The 17,623-nt window shown below is 40.3% G+C and overlaps 1 protein-coding gene across 1 annotated transcript in view; it reads right to left on the bottom strand.

The window, feature by feature from the left end:
- Positions 1-17,623, bottom strand: part of NEK10 (NIMA related kinase 10) — a 112,095-nt gene that overhangs the window by 13,832 nt on the left and 80,640 nt on the right. The window contains 6 exon segments of the mRNA XM_015408234.1: positions 6,359-6,459; positions 7,608-7,623; positions 10,250-10,263; positions 13,254-13,394; positions 13,507-13,544; positions 14,919-14,967. Coding sequence (XP_015263720.1) covers positions 6,359-6,459; positions 7,608-7,623; positions 10,250-10,263; positions 13,254-13,394; positions 13,507-13,544; positions 14,919-14,967 — 359 coding nt within the window.

Below are 17,623 nucleotides of genomic sequence, written 5' to 3'. Positions count from 1 at the left end.
GGGAAGCAAACTAAGAATCTCCATTCTCTCCTCCCGGGCATGGAGATCACTTAACAGCACTTTTTGAGGTGGATGCAGTGTCATGTCAGCAAAACATCCCTGTATTCCTTGCATTATAGCAGATAAATGTCTAAAGGCGCCTTTTCTAATTGTGGGAAGCAAGGAATATTGGGATGTTTTGCTGACATGTTTTGCTGGCATGCACACGAAAGCTCATACCTTGAATAAACCTTTGCTGGTCTTAAAGGTGCCACTGGACTCTAAATTGGTTTTTAAACAAGCATTCATTAGGTCAGCAGCCTCAGCTATTAAGTCTTTCTAGACAGGTCCTTATAGCAATTTATACACATGGGTTTATCTCAGTTTTGGTATCATTTTAGAAGAAATGCTTTTTGAGCTAATTTATGTGTTACATGGCATCAAACACATTTTCCACCGTAACAGAATGGATGGGGAGATAGAAGCAATCCCAGCTCCCTGGCAACATATATCCCTGTCATACAAATGGCTAGAAACCATGACTGTCACATGCACAATGTAAAAACATGTGTGTTACTTGTGCATGTCAAGTATTTTATGGATACACTGAACAGCCTAACATGTGAAGCAACCTTAACAGCGCAACCCTAGGCTCAGTTACACCCTTCTAAGTTCATAGAAAATTAGCTGGCTTAGAAGAATGTATCTGTGGTTCCAGCCAGCACTTTCAATCTGCACTAGACAACTTCTAGTCAGGATCTGGCCTTCAGCATCAAAACCAAAGCCTCACTTTTGTCAGGGTGTAACCTTGAAAAGTCTGAATAGATAAATACAATGTTCAGCAGCTGAGAAAAAAAAGTTTAAATTTGCTACTGGGACAGCTGCAGGGAGTTCCGCACATCAGAAATTATTTTATTAATTTACTAGATCCTTGTTACAGTCCTGCTCATAGTTCTCCTTCCTTCCCACATTTTTAGCTTAACAGCAGAAACATTAGAGAGTGATCGGCCCAAAGTCAAGCTGCAAGCTGCATGGAAGAGCAGGGATCTCCCCAGTCCTAGGCTGACATTAACCAATATGCCACGGGCTGCTGGAAAAGAGTTTGCAGCTACGTCACTCCTAGCATCTCTTTTCCCAAAAAGTAAGCGCTGACCACATCTCAACTGCCGACTTGCAGTATTTGACAAGGAGCTCATACTGCTACACTTGATGACCTACCTTTTGACAATTTCCCCTTTCGGGTGGGGAAATAAGTTGCCCGAACACACTGGGGGGGGGGCCCTTGGGCGCAAAGAAGAGTTGTCTTAGGGCCAGTCGCCTGGAAAAGAAATTAAGCAAAGCCCTCTGTGTTAGTTGCTTCTCATCCTTGCTTCAGTTTGCAAAGACTCAGATGTCAGATGAGTGGAAATAAGGTAAGGGGTTTACATAATCGTTTTTTAAAAGCTTACATGATTCCCCCCCCTCGGATCCGAATGAAACCTGTTGCCATGGCAACTGAATGGGGAAAGGCTGCTGGTAGCCAAGATCTAACAATGAGAACTCTCCCCTTATGAACTTCAGCTTCTGCTTGTTAGAGACGATCTGCAACTGATAGCTTTAAATAAACATCCTACATGTCTAAAGTGTCCCATCATGTCAGCAGAGACTACAGAAAGAAAGGGAAGCATGTAATACCTCAGGGGACTGGTCAGTGAGCTTCAGTACTTCTCTGTTAGTATTTTAAAGCCAGACAAGAATGAAAGTGTGAAAGACTTCTTGATCCACTGGGATATTTGTCATATCCACTGGGATATTTATGCCTACTTTATTCTATGGGGTAGAGGTAGGACCACAAAAGGCTTGGTAGCTGGCTAGCAGATAATACACAGAAGTCCCCTGCCCAAATATTTTACCGCCACCAAAAATATTAGGTCCCATGAGCAGAAAAATCAGGAAATCCAAGTGTATTTCACATGGTTTCTCATCATGGATCATGTTTCAACCTCAACAGCACACGTGGTAAATGTGCAATTTGATATTACAAGCAGAGATATGTGAACGCTTGCAGATGCTTTTGCTTTAAAAAAAGATTTCCCCCCCTCTTTCCTCTTCACAATATCACACATTTAGACCTTTTCCCAATAACACATTTTAGTTTCTCCCCTGCCCCTGGGCCCCTGGCCAAGGCATAAGCAACTTCAACGCTAATTGGGCACAAGGGAAATCTGAATCCCCTAGCTTATTTGCTTTCTCCCTGAAAATGCCAGCAATCTGTACCCAAGTCACATATGATCACTGATAAATTTCAAGTGAGTAAAGGAGCTGGTGTTCAACAGCCTGGGCAAGGGACAACTGCTACCTCTCTTTTCTATCAGAACTAGGAAGAAACAGGGAAGGCGTGATGTTTTCTATAGCACTTTCCTATCCTGTGGGAGAGAAGGGAAGAATCTGCAACTCCATATGGAGAATTAAACAGATGCAAAAGTGCATTGGGTCGGTCTAAACAGTTATAAATTGTCCCTGCAGATTTCAAAGGGGAAGGCAGCATGGCACAGCCTGGCCTTGTCAGATCCCAGAGGCTAAGCAGGGTCAGGACTTGGATGGGCCTCTGCTGCTCACTTGCCTTGAAAGCCCCTTGCTGGGTAGCCAGAAGTCAGTTGTGACTGGACTGCACTTATGTATGTAGATTCAAAGGCTGCTTTAACGATGGACATTACAGTCACATCAGTAGCACATAACATTCTGCCCATTTTGCAGAGCAGAGGAAAGGCACTGTCTGTCTCTCTCTTTCTGTGTGATCCCAGCTCTACTGGGAAGAAGCAGAAGCCAAAATACTAACCCAGCATAATTTGCAAATTTGCTGTTCCTCTCTGACCAGACATATCCAGTTAATTAACATATCCAATAAATACTGGCATTAGTAAAAATAATATTTTTTATCTTCTTTGGCCCATATAATGTGCTAAACATCATTAGTGCAAACAGGAATATTAGCCATTTAAAATGGAAGAGGTTAACAAGTGCTATCCTTATGTCAGAAAAACGTACAACCAGGTCTGAATTTTCATTTTAAAATTTGAACAGGTTGTCTAGGCAAACTGAATTCTCCCTTGACAATAAATACCTCTTACCAGATGCTACCTTGGAATCTGAATGTTAATGGGGTGTTTCATAAAATATTAATTCCTAATGAGTAATTTTCAACAATCGTGAAATGAGCGCCTCATTGGTAAGAATCAATGCCTACCAGTCAAAACTATTTCACAGAATGACAAATATCTATATTAATTTCATATAGAGCTATAGTGTATATTGGAAGAAATGTTGGTTTAGAGGAGAGTTGACTTGGAAATGTGGTACAAAAATCTGCACTTGTACTGGGCCGTAGAGGAAACAGATTTTTTTTAATCCCTGCAGTAGAAAATTCACATGGAAATACGGAACCTTGCCTCTTCAACATCTCTGTGTCAAGTCCCATTTCTAAGCCTTTTTGGAAATATTCTAAAACATTCCCAATGAACCTTAAAAAGAAGCCACCCCATGAATCTAGCTAGGGAGGACTCCTTGAGGACATCAAGAGCTTCATCAGAATAACTTATTGGCAAATGGCTCCATTCATGATCAAGGCAATTAAACTGTGAGTTGCAGTTTCTTCATATAAATGATATGAGATTTGGCTGCTTTATAATTGGAATAGAATCAGTGAAATTAATAATCAGGGCTGTTGATTATAGGATTAAGCAACTTGTAGTAAAGGTCACCATTTATTAACTGAGTTTGCCAGCACAGTCTCTTGTCTGCCTAGAAAGTATTTTACCCATTCAGAAGAGGGACGCTGACTGAACTTGATGAAATGGATAAATAGTTTAGATACAAAGAAGGGAAGTAAGAAATCTTGCAACACAGTATGTGATAAGGTTACCCTAGCAACAAAGAGGTCAAGAACAAAAGAAACATTATGAATAATGAATAACAGGATGACCATAAGGGTGTAGAGAAATCGCCAGAGATAACAAGCGAATGTTAAGAAATGGTGTGAAGTAAGAATTGTGGTTAGGAATTGGGTTGAAGTACCAGTAAATGAAGAAGCATGTTCTGGGTTAAGAGTATGCCAATTAATCTGAATGTTTCATCGCTGGCACTTACTCAACACTGCCCAACATGCTTAAGAATAAACCTATATCCTGCCTCTATAAAATCAGCTATAATAGATACATATAGAATTTGTTTCTGATTATTTCTGTTGCTGACATGATGCTTTGGTTATTCTATCATTCAAGCATGACTTCATTCAGGGTTCCATACATCAGTGCCAGCTGCGCTAAATGTCTCATGTCTGAAAGGGAGAAGTATAATCCCAGATACCTGGGGATCTTACACATGTAGACTTTATATATTTGCTTGGCAAATGCTTGTGGAACTTTACCTGGGCTGCCAGAAAGTGTGCAGCTGTTCTCAGGAATCTGGGATGCTGAAAAAGCTTGGCCCTTGAGCATGGACATCAGTTATGACTAGAAATTTCCTGTCAGTGCTCTTGTCAGTTCAGTGCTAGTGTTATGTTACTAACCTAGGCTAGATAGAGCAATCAAAATCACACATGCACCCTGTTGTCTGTTTTTCCTAACCACTTGAAATTAGATGGTTTGAAGAATCATTCCTTAGGTCGAGCCACACCTTTCTCAAGGCACTATTAACTTTAGCTTTTTTTGTAGATGAACGTCTTGCCATGATTTGTGAGCCTGCAATACTATGGACAGGTGAACAGATTCAGCTCTGGATATCTGAAAATCTTGATGGTCTACGTGAATATCTCAGATTTTGGCTCTATTCTACCAGAACTGTACACGAGGCTGTGATATTTTTTGCCCTTGAATATATTTTAAAACATGAAACTCTGTTATATGTATTCCTCTTGAACTCAGTCCGAGATGGTATTCAAGCTGACCCTCATTATTTTAACAAAATGTCGGTTCCCCTTCTTAGGACAAAATCAGCAAAGACTTCAAAAGAACCCATGAATCATTTCATCCCATGAGGAAAAAATCTTAACTGATAGATTCATTGCTCAAATCATTCTATGTTCAACTTCTGCAAAGCTGGAAGACATCCTAGATTTGCTCTGAACATATGGATCATTATTTTGAAACTTTTAAGATTCTAAATGGGAAATCAGGAGGATTCCAATATAAAAAACAGTAAAATGTTAAATATGTTGTCGAAGGCTTTCATGGCCGGAGTTCATTAGTTGATGTAGATTTTTCAGGTTGGCCAAGTCTGCAGTCTCTTTCATGAAAGAACATGAAAGAACACGAAAGAGACTGCAGACTTGGCCAACCTGAAAAATCAACAGTGGCTGAACATAGCCTAACTCAAACAGGACACAGTATTTTGTTCCAAGTCACTGAAAGTCTGGACAACACTTCAAATTACCATGTCAGATTACACAGGGAAGCCATTGAAATTCATAAACATAAACACAATTTCAACAGGAAAGAAGAGAGTTTAAAAATAAATAGGGCATGGTTTCCTGTCCTGAAAAACACAAAAGGCTCTACATCTGACAATTGCACTACAGATAAGATTAAAATTTCAACAGCCAAACCACATACAAAAGAACCTCCTCAGGAAACAGGAAAGCTCCTCAATTAGCATGTTCATAGGCTGGGGAACTCAGCCCTACCCCACCTTCTGGAGTAGATATAAATTACCTGCCTACCATTTTTCTTCTCACCTTGACACAGAGAGTACTCCTTCTTTCTGTTATACCTCTGAGGATGCCAGTCACAGCTACTGGCGAAACATCAGGTTCTACAATGCCAAGACCACGGCCACACAACTTGGAAAATCTACAGCAACTAGTTAAATGTTACTTTTTGTTTCTTTTGATAAACCTGAAATTACGGTTTCCAAAACAAAACTACCTTTTAACAGTCGGCCACATGACCACGGAAACGTCTTCGGACAGCGCTGGCTCTTCGGCTTTGAAACGGAGATGAGCACCGTAACCCTAGAGTCGGATTCGACTGGCTTTCGAGCAAGGGAACCTTTACCTTTACCTTTACTAGTCCATAGCCACCCTTTTTAAGCACTGGAGATATGTTACAAGGAAATATAGGAAATATATGCTGAAGCTTGAATCACTGCAGCTGTGAGATGAAAGACCTACAGCAGTTTTGACAGTTTCTGGATCTTAACGTGTAAATGTAACATGCAGTTCTACAGGGGCAAAATTATATTAAATAGACGAACAAAATCTGTATTTTGGAGCACATACCTATTTTGATATTGTATTTTATGAAGCAGTTAGGGCCTAGCTGTTAGGAGGAGGGAAGAGGTTCTGTTGTGTAGCCAGAACAATGGCAACTTGCGGAGCAGGAAAATAAGCGCTGGAAAACCATACCTGGGTGATGTAGATAATCTTGTGCAGCTGAATTAAAATCTGTTGAATTGGATCACTGATTTGACGCACCTTCCGTTGTGACACAGCGATGCCTGCAGATGCTGAAGTTGATAATGTCACAATCAGCCGGGAGAACCAATTTTGTTTTCGGTACAGCTCATAAATGCCAACAGAGGTGAGGGGAAAGAGGACAGCACCTGGACGTTGCAACTGTCAGTAGATTTAGTGCTTCCTCCCTTCCTTATGTAAACAAATACTTAAAAGATAAAATCAAGAATTCAAAAAAAATAATGTCTTCCCACATTTCTTCTCAATAGCAATAGCAATATATCTAATTCTCAACATTGCCAAATCTGTAGCTGCTTAAAGCCAAAAACTGGAGCCATGAACAGACAAGACAGATCTTTCTATGAAAAATGTTTCACATTTGCAAAGAAATCTAAAATCTAAAGAAAACAAAAACAAAACCGGAGGGGGGGGTTAACCCCACAAAAATAGAAACAACCGCTATAGCTTTAAGAAATGAATGCCCTCAGTGGTCATTGCTAGGCCACTACACAGTATTGCCAACCTTGGCTTTTGTCAGTGGAAGGCAGGGGGAGGGAACAGACACTTTCCAGGGTTGTTTTGGCTTTTAAAAGAGGACTCATCAGGGACAGGCCCAGCTAGAACTACCAGGCAGCTAGATATTTGGCAACTTGCAGGTCTTACCCAGGCCTGGCCGCTTGCTACTGTTTAACAGTACTATTTACTTGGCTAGAGTTTCAGACTAGGATCTGGAAGACCCAATTTTGAATTCTCAGTCTGCCATGGAAACTCAATGGGTGACTGTGGGCCTGTTACGCATTCTCAGCCTAATCTCACAGGGTTGTGGTGAGTATAAAATGAAGGAGAGGAGAATGTTGTAAGCTGATTTGGGACAGTTTTCCACTGTGGAAAAAGGTGGGGTACAAATGAAGTAAATAAGTAATAAATATAGCTGATAAGTAAATAAGTAATAAATATAGCTGATAATGAGGAGCTGCGGTGGCTCAAGTGGTTAAGACGCTGAACTGCAGGCTGTGGAAGGTCAGTAGTTCAGCAGTTCGAGACCCGGGTGCCGCATGACGGAGTGAGCTCCCGTCTCTAGTTCCAGCTCCTGCCAACCTAGCAGTTCAAAAGCAAGAAATTGCAAGTAGATAAATAGGTACCACTTCGGTGGGAAGGTAACAGCGTTCCGTGCGCCTTGGTGTTTAGTCATGCCGGCCACATGACCACGGAAACGTCTTCGGACAGCGCTGGTTCTTCGGCTTTGAAACGGAGATGAGCACCGCAACCCTAGTCGGACTTGACTGGCTTTTGAGCAAGGGAACCTTTACCTTTACCTTTTTATAGCTGATAATATTTTTTTTTTTTTGGGGGGGGGGGTTAGTTCAATGAATCTGTTCTACCTCAATAAAAGTCCCCGCATACTAATTCCCTTAGCTTAAACAATAAGTACAGAATCAGAGGATGAACTCTATTGTGTTTATGCACATGTATCAAGTTAATATTATTTCACTTTTAGCCACTGATACTTAAAATTTAGACCCTGTCAGGAGATTGCCAGTTCCATTCCTGGATGAATAAATTGTTTAATCTGCTTTATTTATTTAGAAAAAACAATTATGCAGCCTCTCCAAGGGAACCTGCCCTAGGTAGTTTTCAAAATAAAGTATAATAAACCTAGCAAGAACATAAAAATAAATAAATCACTGAGCAGCTTAAAATGAATTCAGGCTAAAAGCACACTATTAAAATGGTATTAAAAGATCAACCCCTTCATTAAAAGCCTGGAAAACATTTTGGCCTGGCACATAAAAGACAGTAGTGTAGGCACCAGGCAAGCCTCACGGGAAAAGGCATTCCACAGGCAAAATGCCACTGAGGAAAAAGACTAGTCTCTGGTTGCCATCTGCTTCAACTCTGAAGACAAATGTACAGAGTGCACATCTTGTGGAAAAGACCTTAACTAGCAGGCTAGGCAGCATGGGAGGGGGTGGTCCTTCAAGCACCCTGGTCCCTTGGGCAATAAATGTAAGCACAGGCACTCTGAATTGTTCACTGAAACAAAGGGCAGCCATTACAGACCTTTCAGCACTGTGGTGACACCATCCCTATATCATACCCATAAAAGCGGCCTGGCTGTGGCACTCTGAACTAGCTTTCCAGCCATTCTCAAAGGGAGCCCTAGGCAAAGCACATTATAGTAATTGAACCTGGATTACAGCCTGGTTCACTGTGGCCAGAAAGTAAGACTAGCATGATAACGATACCAACAGGGTTAAAAGTGATAGCAGAATCTTTAGTGAAAACAATCCTCTTTTGAAGTAAAGCTAATATTTATAACTTTTAAAGATTTATTTTAATTATACGTTAGTCATATTAATAACTAGCACCGTTATATTAATAACTATAATAAAACTAATTTAGTTATATTATTTTCAGTTGTATAGATATTAGTTATATTCCAGGCATGATTTTATTAAATGTCTTTTTATCATAATACATTTATATTAAGAAAAAGGGGGAACGCAGATGTATGAACGCTTGAATTATTCTTAGAGAGAAAAACTGAAATTCCAATTTCTTCAGTACATACACCCCAATCTAGCAACCTGAGCAGGTGTTCTGACACCCGCACCGCAGTGCGCATGGGCTCTGAGAATTCTCTATAAAAGAAAATGAGGTGTGGGGGCTCAGAAAGAATTATCTCCCTCTCTCAGCTGACCTGTGGATTTCCCCCAGCAGTACTGAGGAACACACAAAAGCTGTCAGAAGACAACAGGAATATTGATCAGGTCTATAAAATATCGAACTGCAATAAATAATGAAGAGGCCTGCAGGTATCCTGAGAAAAACACAGCTATCAAAGAGAAGGTAAGCATGTTGTCTCTGTTCAAGTAGAGGTATTATACTAATGACACCTGCAGTGTTATTAAGGATCAAAGCTAAAATGATCCCTGGGGCTTAGCATAGCTACAACACTCAGCTGATCCAAAGATTTTTTTTTCCTTTTTGGAAAATATGGAAAGATATGATTGCTAATACTAGTACATTTTTTTAAACCCTGAAAATTCCTTTCAGTCTTTCTGAAACAAAATTCTTTTGTAGATAATAGGGGTGTGTATTCGATTTATCCAAGCTGAACACCCCCCCCCCAAAAAAAAAACCTTACTGGTATTTTTCAGGTATTTTTTAAGCCGGATAGCTGCTGGGATATTTATATAGTTATCTAATACACCTGAGCCTGAAAAATCCTGAAAATATTCAGGATTTTTTAGGGCTGCTGAATAGCTGACGTTAAAGGGTGTTTAAAGGGACTGCAGTCCATTTCAACACCTTCTGGGTGAAGCCACAGCTTGGAGAAGGCATTTAAAGGGACTGTGAGCCCTTTAAATGCCTTCAGAGTTCAGCCACGGCTTGCAAAAGGCATTTAAAAGGACCATATTCCCTTTAAATGCTCTCCCCCCCTATTAGAAACAATGGATGATGGGGGCACATACTTCTAGGTCATACAGAATTGGACTCCCTAGTCTAAATCTTTTTGAAACTTGGGGGGGGGGGTTGAGGAGAGGGACCAGCAGCTATGCTGCAAATTAGGGGTCTCTACCCCCCACAATAGACCTAGGTGTCTCTACCCCCCCAAATAGACCTGACAGAGCCCCAGATTGATTCTCCATTATACCCTATGGGGACCATTAACTATAATGGTCCCCATGGGATATAATGGAGCCAAAACCCCCCAGCAATCCTGAATATTTACCAAATCCAAATACCATAGTGGCATTGGGATCTGGGAATATTGGAGAATTCCGATATTTTGGGGGTTCAATGTACCTGATCCTGAAAAATATATATTTTTTTGCACACCCCTAGTTGCTAGCCTAATCTCCTTCATGATTTCTTTCAGTAAGGTTTCTGATAAAGTTCCAAGCAGATGCAAGTTTTATGTCCTCTGTATTTTAGTGTATTTTTCAGAATATTATATTAGAATACTGAATGTAATGCAAGGAATATTGGAATGTTTTGCTGATAGAACACTGCACCTACCTCAAAGGAAAAAAAATCCTATTAAATTACCTCCATGCCTGAGAGGAGATGAATGGAGAGTCTCATTTTACTTCCCACGATTAGAAAAGATACCTTTACATGTTTATCTCCTATTTTGACATCTTTATTGCTTTACTGTTTTTTCTCCCTAATTAAATCAAAATAACCGTTGACCTTATAACCTTAGCTTGTTATTTAGTTTTGTCTTTGCATATCTTAAAACACCTCCATGTTATATGTTAATTTGCTGTTCAATTACTGTCTATAAGTTTGAACTCTGACCTTCCATTCCAATATATTAGAAAAACTGTGCATGCACACAAAAGCTCATACCTTAAATAAACCTTTGTTGGTCTTAAAGGTGCCACTGGACTCTAAACTTGTTCTGTAACATTTAATTTGCTTACCCAACCAAAGCATTAATGGCTCAGCCATTCAGCAAAAGACACGTGCACAGATTACACATAGCGAAGAACTGAAAAGTTAACTGTATGTATGTGGCCACCTCTTGAATTAAAAGTCACCATAACGCAGCTTTGTTCGAGAGAAAAAATATTAATTGAAGCTCTAAGAACCAATAGAGGGGGGGAAACCCAGAGAATAGCCAGTTCAACTTGTGAATCTTTAAGTAAGCATTAACCTCCATGTTATATGTTAATTTGCTGTTCAATTACTGTCTATAAGTTTGAACTCTGACCTTCCATTCCAATATATTAGAAAAACTGTGCATGCACACAAAAGCTCATACCTTAAATAAACCTTTGTTGGTCTTAAAGGTGCCACTGGACTCTAAACTTATTCTGTAACATTTAATTTGCTTACCCAACCAAAGTACTAATGGCTCAGCCATTCAGCAAAAGACACGTGCACAGATTACACATAGCGAAGAACTGAAAAGTTAACTGTATGTATGTGGCCACCTCTTGAATTAAAAGTCACCATAACGCAGCTTTGTTCGAGAGAAAAAATATTAATTGAAGCTCTAAGAACCAATAGAGGGGGGGGAACCCAGTTCAATAGCCAGTTCAACCTGTGAATCTTTAAGTAAGCATTAAACAAAAAACAGTATTAACATTCATTCATAAAACTAAGTATACCAGTTTACAAAAAGGGTCAGAACCATCTAATTACAAGATAGGTTCTTTTACTTATACCATATGTTTTAGGGTATCTCCAGGTGCCTCAGTCTGTTAATTTTTTAACAGAAGCGCATCAAACTTGGAAAGCAGTTATGAGATGGGCATTTGTCACCATAATTTTTCCAGGAAAGGCTTGGGAAGAAAATACATCATACTTCTTGTACCTCAGTGGTTCACAAATGCATATTAGCTCAAGTCTCATGTAACATGAGGAAGATGATCCACCAACATACCACCAACATATCTGAGATTAGCAACACAGTCCTGAATACTAACTTTCATGCTTATTTTGTGCTATGAGCTGGAACTCAAAATTATCTACCACAAAACAAAGTTTGAGTCCAGTGGCACCTTTAAGAACAAAAAAGTTTTATATAAGCTTTCATGTGTATGCACACTTCCTCAGATACAGTGAAATGGGAATTACCACTCCCACCCAGAAGGGCCATACGTCCTCTTTATTTATTTATTTTTATTTGGAATAACAGATTAGAATAGTAGGTCGTAATGTAATGTAATGAATAACAGAATGTAATGTAATTGGGAATAGTAGATTGAAATGTATTTCTCTGGTCTGGGGATAACTCTACACAGCCAATTGCCCCACTTCAAAGACGAAGAGGCTGTAAGGTTGCCTCCATGCTTGAGAGGAGACAGGTGGAGTTTAATGGCAGGGTCTCAGTTAATTACTCTCAGCATTCCACAGTTAAGGATACACCTGCTCATCAATCTCCAATTTTGACATATTTATTTCCTTTACTATGTTCCCCCCCCAAATTAAACTCAAACAAATGGTAACCACATAAACTAAGCTTGTTATTCCTGTTTGGTCCTTGCACCTGTGAAACATCTTCCTTATGTTGTCTGCTAATTTACTGCTCTCACCCTGTACCTATGTGTTTGGACTGGTAATTTCTGTTTCATTGTATCTGAGGAAGTGTGCATGCATACGAAAGTTTATACCTTGAGTAAAACTTTGTTGGTCTTAAAGGTGCCACTGGACTCAAACTTTGTTCTACTGATTCAGACCAACATGCCTACCCACCTGAATCTATGCTCATACCACACTTAGACTAAGATGCATGAAAACCTGTCAAGCTAGAAACAAGCACCTGGTAGACGCCAATCCAAAGGCTCATCTTTCTTGACACTAGCAAAAGTCTTGGCTCATTGCTCACTCTCTGTAGGAGCTTTGGGACCTAATACAGGAGTGGCTTGGTGGTGGTGAGCAACCTGGGTGGCAGGCTTTCTCCCCACCCCCAGTGCCTGCTAAGTGCAGGATGGGCCTGCTATCCCTGGACATATTTCTCCTTGTGAGGTTAGAAACCTGACTTATGCATGCGCTGGAAATAAGTGCTGGATGACTATCGGAATTTTTCTGGTTAACTGAAGGAGGATTTGCATTGCCATCTATGACAGATGCCAGTTTACAAAGTTGACTGGATAGCAAAGTGCTGGATCAAGCAAGTGTTATATTATATTGTAATCATACCTTAGGGTTATTCATTTGAGCAAAAATTTTGATTAGAGACCTAAAGAACTTTTCGTTATGTATATAAGAGACCTAAAGAACTTTTCGTTATGTATATTTTTTCTTAAAAAAAACTATACTATTTCTAAGTCAGCTACAATTCTTGGTTCTCTAGTAACTGGTTTGACTGCATAACAATACTATTAAGTACTACCATGATCTTTCAGATTGCGAAGAATCACAGCTGGAAGGCTATGGGATTTCCACCCTGTCACTAACGAGTCCTCTATTTTCTTAACGTGGCCCCTGAACATGAGCGAAGGTGCTTTCAGAAGCAGATCAAAGGGCAGCAAAGCTGAAGAAATAAAAGGAGAAACTGAATATGAAACTATTTTTAAAAAGCTTTAAAACAAGGTTAAATGGCAAGATATATTCCCATTCACATATAGTTGCAGATGTGAAATTACCTGGTCTTGGCCTGGTTCCTGAAATTCCGATATAATCTCTGTAAAAGAAAGAATATTGATAAGAAAGCTAATTCTAAATGAGACTGATAACTGTTGTGCATGTAGGTCAGCCCACCAGCTGTTGCTATAAATTTGAAAACAGGAACATTTCACTGCACAAATGGCCTTAGCTTCTGCTGCAGATGCAAAGGAAGAACCCTTCTTCCAGGCATTTTTAGGTACTATATGAAATTCTGACTTGCACAAAAGGGGGAAAGGAATGAAATACACCAGAAAGCACATGCTGTCTTTTTGTTAGATAAACTTAACCTACTGAGGCTGTACACCTGATTCCAACAGGGCTTAGAAAATGTACTGATCATGAAACCTAGTATCCTACAAGCCAGGAAGATTGAAATACCTCGATTTCATCATGATGCAGACAGTTTACAAAAGGATTCTACCCCACACATGCTACTTTGATATATAATGCAGGAGACTCCCAAATGGAAATACATGACTCCCTACAGCATAAGCATATGGGAAAAAATAAGCGTTTTCCAAACATAATGTTCCAAGCGTTCCTTGGTGTAATTCCCCATTCACTTTTCTACTACTGCTTCCTATTGAGAATCGTGGGCCCCGGTCACACGAAAGGTTTTGGGCCGGGAGAGGGACGGATCGGGGGCGGAGCAAATGGGTGCGATCCCACCGCAACATCTGGGAAACATTGCGCACCTGTCCCCGATCCGGCCCTTCAGGCCGAAAAGCCTCATATAAAATAAACCACCTACAGAGGTGGACTTACCAGCACGGCCGCATCAAGTGAGGCTGTGGGATCGCCGGCGCGTCCTTCTGCCGGTGCATCCAAGACCCCTGACCGAACTGCGCATGCTCACACATGCGCAGTTCGGCAGCCTCCGTCTCGTAGCTTTCTCCCCGGTCTCCCTGGCATCTGATCATGCCGGGGAGCAACTGCACGGCGGCTGACGGGATCTGTATGATCCCGCCACCGCGTGTCTATTTTGGTGCGGCTTTCAAAAGCGGCACTTTGCCCGCCCCCCCCCCCCCGGTGTGGCAGGGACCATAATCAATCAAAAACATACATATTAAATTTCATATAGTTTAATAGCAAAAATGAGAGTTTAGACTAGGCTGTTTTTTAAAAAGACAACACAACCCCAAAGGTAAATTTGGCCAGGAAGCATATTATGAAGGCTTTTTAAAAAGATTGTACATGCTCCTCAGGATTTGAGAGCTGCCCAGGCAGCCTCATGTGATGTTTGAGTGCCAGTTGCAATTCAGAAATCTTGATTAGTATTCCATAATTTTGCATATTTTAAAAATAGTGATGTACTGTGCAGTGGCAGTGTAGCCAAGAATGTATAAGTAGACGAATGTATAACATCTTAAATTTCAGATCTCATACTTGCCTTGCCTGAGGTTGCCTTTCAGAAGCACTGAAGCTTCGTTTTATGATACCTGAAATAAAAGCACAATAGGTATAATTCTTTGTGTTGAAAATATTGGAAAATTCTATCTCCCAGCATTCTTGCCCTGTCATAGCAACTTTTAAAAGATTCTGGTAATAAGACAGCTCTGAATATAAAATGTATGAAGACGTGAGCAGCAGTACCGAATGATTCACTGATGCTAAATATCATATTTTAATCTGAATGGCACAATGGATGAGCATTCTACTAGCCTGCTGTAACATCTTAGTGCAAAGCTACCAGATTAATTACTCTTAACTGCATTTTTAACCCCACTCTTCAGCCTTCAAGGCTGAATTTCAAAAATAATTTTTAAAATAATAATACAAAGTATGTAAGCATGCAGACCCCCCCCCCAATCTTTCAGGAGGGGTCATTTCTACCAGCAATGTACCCAAGGAGTCTATATATACCAGGCATCTTGACATAAGTGGACACAAAGATGGACATCAGAACTGGCAGGCCCTATAAATCATGCCGAGGCAGCAACCCTGGGAAACACATGAGATCTTGTTCTGACAACTGTGACTCCCCTCCACCCTGCCGACATCTGCATACTCCGGACAATGGACTTACCTCATTCCAGAGCTACTTGTTTTCAACAGCAATCACTAATTCTATCAATCTCGCCTCATCGTTCCTCTCCACATTTGCTTTATAATAAAAACTCCTGACTTCTACTCCTTTTCCACACCCCAAACCTAGGTAGATCATCAAGCAGTATTGTTTCTGTTTTGATTAGTTTAAATTAGCAATCCATTAGTTCTTTGAAATACCAGAGTAAGCAATGAGGAACCCAACCCAAATTTTACTTTGCATCTAGAAGAAAACCTCCGATCTCTTTTGTCTATTCCTGGGAACTCTCTACAGCATTTCCAAACTACATTGTTTTGTCCTTGATTAATCTCATCAATGTTTTGTTCTGAGGGACCCTCACATTAGCAAGCCCTCCAGACCCATTTTTGGGTATAACTAGCCCAGCCCAGCCCCATTGCTGTGTTCATGTTGTTTTGAGAGCCTAGTGACACATACCCTCAATATATTGGGTTCTTCCTCTCCATGAAGCACTGGTTATTTCACCATCTCTCCTTCTCCATGGATTCATCGACTTCTTCAGGACAGGTAGCTATCACCACACTCCCTGCTATGCTCCTGCTCCTCCCATTATTTTCTATAGATTGTGGGTATGTGTATGCTCCATGTATGCTCCTTGTATGGTAATCTCCTTGTTTTCCATTCAATAAAACATTATCTATTTTACTTCTGAACTGTTTATTGAGAGCTCTCTCTCTTATAGGGAAAGTGAGTGAAAGATCCCTGTAGACATAGGTAGTAGATCCTCAATAAATACCCCACCTCTTACTGAGGCCTGCCATTTAGCTAAATTCCCCTAGAGGCTGAAGGCAGTGATTCAGCTTCTTAAGTCTACACAGGTAGGGGTAACAAGTACTACTTAAAACAAGCCGTGCTGACTATTTGCTTGGCCACTCTACAAACCCAAAGAGTCCACTCCAGTAGACTCCAGTCCACTTTACATCCCTCAAGCATCCATCCACCCACTCTACACACCTATATTATGGTGAAATCAATATTTTGATATTTTAAAAAATCTGATGCAGCTGTTAAACTGAATATATGTATGAACATTTATGGACAATAAATTTCCCTTTCTTACGAAAGAATTACTGCCTAAAGGAATCTTTCTTTTGTTTGCCAGAATTTCATCTCTAGACTGAATTTTTAACACAATTGTATAGTAGATCCATTTTGACAACCACCCTTTGCTGTCCCACCAATGACTTTTGACTTCCTTTTTTAACTAGCTGCCTTTTAATTTATCACGTATGGTTGTCTTAGCTGAAGGCAAAAAACCAATTATGGTCTTTGGTTACTTTCCCCTTCCACAGTGTTTCATCAGATAACGTCCTATTGTCTTCTTCCAATACGATAACATTCTGTTAATGGATGTAATTCCTAACTTTGATCAATCAGATTTTAATTAAAATACAGATATCTAAATGTAACAGCTATTACCAAGTACAGAAAAGAAATAAAAGAAATACAAGACTGCACAAAGAAACATATGTATGATGAAATAAAATTTCCTGTTGTGGCAATCTAAAGTATTATTGTAAGATCACTGGATAGTAGTATTTGATCCCCTGGAAGCCTCAGACAATTAATATAAATGCTTATCTAATTGTTGGCAACGAGACCCTATTTGCTATATGTATGACTAGAAATAAGGCCCGTTGTGGAAATAAATACAACGGGAGCTAGAAAGAGGCTCTGGGAGAGTGCTCTGGCTTTGGGCAAACAGTGTCAGTCTGCTTTTAAAACATGAACCTGGGACCTGCACACCACCAGAATACAGCAGGTTCCATATGCAACTGACATCCCAACTGCCTTGCGGTGTGGGGGGGGGTTGAGGTGTGGAATGGACTGAAGTCCAATCAGCTTCCATATGCAAAAGACCAGGTTGTCGCAGCAGTTGTGGTGTGGGCGGGACCCGGGCTTTGCCTTCTGATTGGTGGCGATATATGCTGAGGAGCAGTGCCATCAGCCATACACTAAGGGAGTGCATTTTAGAATTAGAACTTTGGCACCCACTATTCAATTATATATAAGGAGAGATAAGATTGCCC

This window comes from Gekko japonicus, unplaced genomic scaffold (assembly GCF_001447785.1).
Source record: "Gekko japonicus isolate JY-2015 unplaced genomic scaffold, Gekko_japonicus_V1.1 scaffold217, whole genome shotgun sequence".
NCBI lineage: Eukaryota > Metazoa > Chordata > Lepidosauria > Squamata > Gekkonidae > Gekko > Gekko japonicus.
This window is presented reverse-complemented; position numbering and strand designations above follow the sequence as displayed.